This window comes from Capsicum annuum, chromosome 12, assembly GCF_002878395.1.
Source record: "Capsicum annuum cultivar UCD-10X-F1 chromosome 12, UCD10Xv1.1, whole genome shotgun sequence".
In the NCBI taxonomy this organism is placed as follows: Eukaryota; Viridiplantae; Streptophyta; class Magnoliopsida; order Solanales; family Solanaceae; genus Capsicum; species Capsicum annuum.
In genome coordinates, this window is record NC_061122.1 from 198,554,769 (window position 1) to 198,558,910 (window position 4,142).

Consider the following 4,142-nt stretch of genomic DNA (forward strand, 5'->3'; position numbering starts at 1 on the left):
CTGTGCGTGTGCAGCGTCACAACGCCAATAGACACAGAGAACGAAAGAACAACATACGGATGCCTCGCTCCAAGTCCATGTTCGCACCCCAACAACAACAACAACCACTAGAAAGTGCTGTTCCTGCATTTTTTAAGTACTTTTCTGTAGTGGCAAAGTTGTTTCCCTGAATCCTTTAATCAAGTGTTAACATTATATTTACTTTTAAGATCTTCTATCCATTTGATTGACCCTAAATCTAGGAAGACTGCCCTACCTTTGACTGCCCCTTTTCCATTGTAGGTTACACCTTTGGGATACCCCATAAGGGAATTTAGGAAAATAATTCAAGCCAAGGATTTAAGCTTGTGGGACAGGGTGAATATTACAGACCATCGATCTTCGCTCACTAGTAGAGATCTGAGAATAGGTGCATCACAGGATAGCCTCAAACTCCATTTGTATTCTATTGTCAGTTCCTTGTATCAAAATAGATATTCCTGTCCCGTGTGAAACCATTCAACGAGGTCAGCCCGGTTAGTGAAACAAAGAATGAAGCTAGATTCTCATAGAGCGGCTAGTAGTGCCAAATCCCTATGCTATAATTCTGAGCCAAGGATGCTCCTTGTAACGAAGTTGTTCACAATGCCACTATTTTATATAGAATTTGGCCCATTTGCTTTTCATTCTTCAACCTGTGACAGTTCCCAATTCGCTCCGATGAGGCTTGACTCGATAATGTTTTCGGATTTTTACCCAAGTTTGAGGATGCAAGGAGAGATTCCAAAAACGGACTTGGGTGGAAGTGTTCTTTTCATGGCATGGTGTTTGGCCCAATTTCACCCGGCCGCCTGTTACCTGCCAAGGCTAGAACTGATGTGTTCCCACTAGGTGTTGTTGTTGTTGGAGTGCGAACATGGACTTGGATGTAAACATTGTTACTCCTATGCCTTAACCAATCAGTCTCCTCTTGGAGACAACTTGAAGTTGTATTAGGGCGGTGTATATGGTTCATTTTTATAATAAGGTTTAGTAGTACTTTTTAGAAAGTACTTTTTGTTTTTCCAACCCTTATAATGTATTTAATGGGTAACTGCTATTGTGCTAAAGAATTAAAGTTGATTTTTTTCTTCTTTAATTAAGATGTCCCCAATTAAATTCAATGTGCAATTTTGAGTTATTCTTGAGTGGTGAAAGTTGTAAATTGCATTCAAGGAGTTTGGCTCAATAACACCCAGTGCCGTGGTGCGTTCTTCGGATGGGAGGTTTGGAAGTTTCTTGAAAGACATGGTTCTGTTTCTCTGATCTGATGTTTTGAGTATCTGAGCGTAGATAAAATTGAATATAAAAATTCAAGGAATAAATTTTTGACCAATCCGTTTTGTTTATTTATCCTTAAAGGTATATTTGAAGGTCACTAGGTTTTGCTGAAAGAACTAAGAATTCAATGAACCGTATCATCAGATTTAATCCTGCCATCAGAGGATTATAATTAGATTTGCTCTGATTAGAGATGATTGTCACTATGCTACCAATCGATAGAGAAGTCTGTCTTTTAGGTTTGAAGGGAGATCTAGTGGTGGTTTATGAAACTTGATATCAATGGACTAAAAGGACAGCGTAGATGCAATAGTGATTATCCAACTTCTCCCTTGACGGAGGGTGACATGTCTCTAATGCCCTTAGATCTTTATTTTTCCACTTTTTTTGTGAATGCCTGCTGTCATTGGACCCTTTCAACTTTTTTGTGTAAAAGTAGACTTCTGGACCAGTATAAATCAATTATGGTAGTCAAGTCAAATTTGATTGCAAGCACAGTGAGAAACTTGAGAAAGTTATGCTTTTCATTATTTATGTTTGTATTGCAGTCATGGGATAAAACCTCCATATCTTTGACAGCTGGTTGTGATTTGTTCATGCGCTATGTAACAAGAACATCAGCATTGGAATATGAGGACTTCAATTCAGCCAAGTCTCGCCTTCTTGAACGTGCAGAGAAGTTTGGCGAAATATCTTATAAGGTACACCATGCACATGCAATTACTTAAGAGGAAAAATATTAAGCATTTGAATCAAACTAACATGATGTTTCTAAAAAATTGTTGTGCAGGCCCGGAAGATAATTGCAATGCTCAGTCAAGACTTTATTTTTGATGGCTGCACCATTTTAGTACATGGCTTCTCCAGAGTGGTGTTTGAGGTTCTGAAAACAGCAGCTCAGAATAGGAAGAATTTTCGAGTTCTTTGCACTGGTTTGTGTAGAAATATTACATTTCTAGTTTATATAAACTATTGCTAGAGTTAGATAGTTTTTATATGCTATCAATCATTAACTGTCGGTTGTTTCTCTCTTCAGTATGTATGCTCATATTTGACGGGTAAGCCAGAAATGAATCAGAAAAGTTTCTTTCGTCAATTTACTGGCTTAATAGGAGAACTTTTGCTTGTTGGTAAACCAGATAAAAGTCAATAATGGTTAGGACGGTTAAATACAAATAAGGGGGAGAAGGAACTTTCTTTGCCTTTGCTCATTTATTTATTTGTTTTGGTTATGGAGATCCACATGGAATTTTAGGAGTCAAAAACTTTTCTGTAGTTTCCTGTCAAAAAGAATGTTGTTTCTCTTTCTCCCAGCTCCTCTCAAGTACTAATTGGTGAAAAAGTGTTTCGAATCTCCTCTGATTATCCGGAGCTTGCTGGTTTAATGTGTTGCTGATAATGATGATAGGTGACGCTGCATATGCTTTCATCTAGACCTATTTGAAGATGAGCTACTGTTTAATGCTGTTGTGTTATAATATAGATTCCATTATCTAAAATGCAGAAGGGAGGCCAGACAGGAGTGGGTTACGATTATCTAACGAGCTAGCCAAGCTTGATGTTCCTGTGAAACTCTTAATAGATTCTGCTGTGGCATATAGCATGGATGAAGTTGACATGGTTTTTGTTGGGGCAGACGGTGTGGTTGAAAGTGGAGGCGTTATCAACATGATGGGAACCTATCAAATTGCTTTGGTAGCTAAGAGCATGAATAAACCAGTCTATGTAGCTGCTGAAAGCTATAAGGTAGGTTTAAAGCATGTTATCTGTTACATTAAGGATCCCAAAGTACATATGCCGCATTAGATGAACTTACAGAATGCTATGGGATTTATTTGCGTAACAAGTTCTAATTTCTTGCAGTTTGCTCGCCTCTATCCACTGGACCAAAAAGATATGGTTCCAGCTTTACGTCCAATTGATTTTGGGGTGCCAATCCCAGCCAAGGTGGAGGTTGAGACATCTGCTCGTGATTATACACCACCTCAGTATCTTACACTTCTATTCACGGATTTGGGCGTTCTAACGCCATCTGTAGTAAGTGATGAGCTTATACAGCTATATTTGTAGCCCCAATGGAAGTCTGATTCTGTCGTAGGTATCCCAACTATTACATGGAGGGAGGAAATTTTGTTTTCGTTCTCCCATTCCTTGTATACCACCTTTTACTATCCTGAATCTTGGGGGTAGTGTCTCCATTTTGAGTGTGTACTTTAGGTACTTAATAATGTAATCTTTGGTATGTTGTAATTAATGTTAAGATGCAGTGAAGAAACTACAGTAGTCTGTAGGAACTCGAGTGTGCCTCTAGCATCTTTTCAAAACTAAGAAATTTTGTCCTGGAGTTTGACGTTGTTGTCGAAACAAAACGGCGGGAGTATGTCGGTTTGGTTTTGGTTTCCCCTTGAGACTTAGTTTTTAGGTAAAAACCAAACCAAATCAATTGTGATCTGATTTTGCTCTTCAATACCTAATGACGAGTTACTCGGTTTGTTGGTTTCTTTGGGCGTGCTAACCAGAGCCACTGTCGAAGGGATATGCAAGCTAGATATGACACCGTTGTTCCCAAAAGATTATCCAACCACCAGTATAGTATCAGTGCTACATACAACATGTGAACACAATTCTTTGTTTTTTTCGAATGAATAACAATTCATCTGATTTATCACTTCTATGTTTTAATATGTACAACATGAACCTAGTAGTGGCAAGTAATATCATCACTTAATCGTCTTCTTCCTTTATCTACTTCTGCTGGTTCTCGGACGAGGTTTTCAAATAGAACTTTGATATGCGAGAGATGTAAGCACCGAGAGGTGTGAAGCGATTTCGTACTAAACGAA

The 4,142-nt window shown here is 38.5% G+C and overlaps 1 protein-coding gene across 1 annotated transcript in view; it reads left to right on the top strand.

The window, feature by feature from the left end:
- The window catches only part of LOC107870843 (translation initiation factor eIF-2B subunit alpha), an 8,586-nt gene extending 4,943 nt beyond the window's left edge, over positions 1-3,643 (top strand). Inside the window, exons 2-5 of the mRNA XM_016717514.2 lie at positions 1,848-2,000; positions 2,090-2,231; positions 2,804-3,045; positions 3,163-3,643. Coding sequence (XP_016573000.2) covers positions 1,848-2,000; positions 2,090-2,231; positions 2,804-3,045; positions 3,163-3,369 — 744 coding nt within the window. The 3' untranslated portion in view covers positions 3,370-3,643. The remainder of the gene's footprint in view (positions 1-1,847; positions 2,001-2,089; positions 2,232-2,803; positions 3,046-3,162) is intronic.
- The last annotated feature ends 499 nt before the right edge of the window (positions 3,644-4,142 follow it).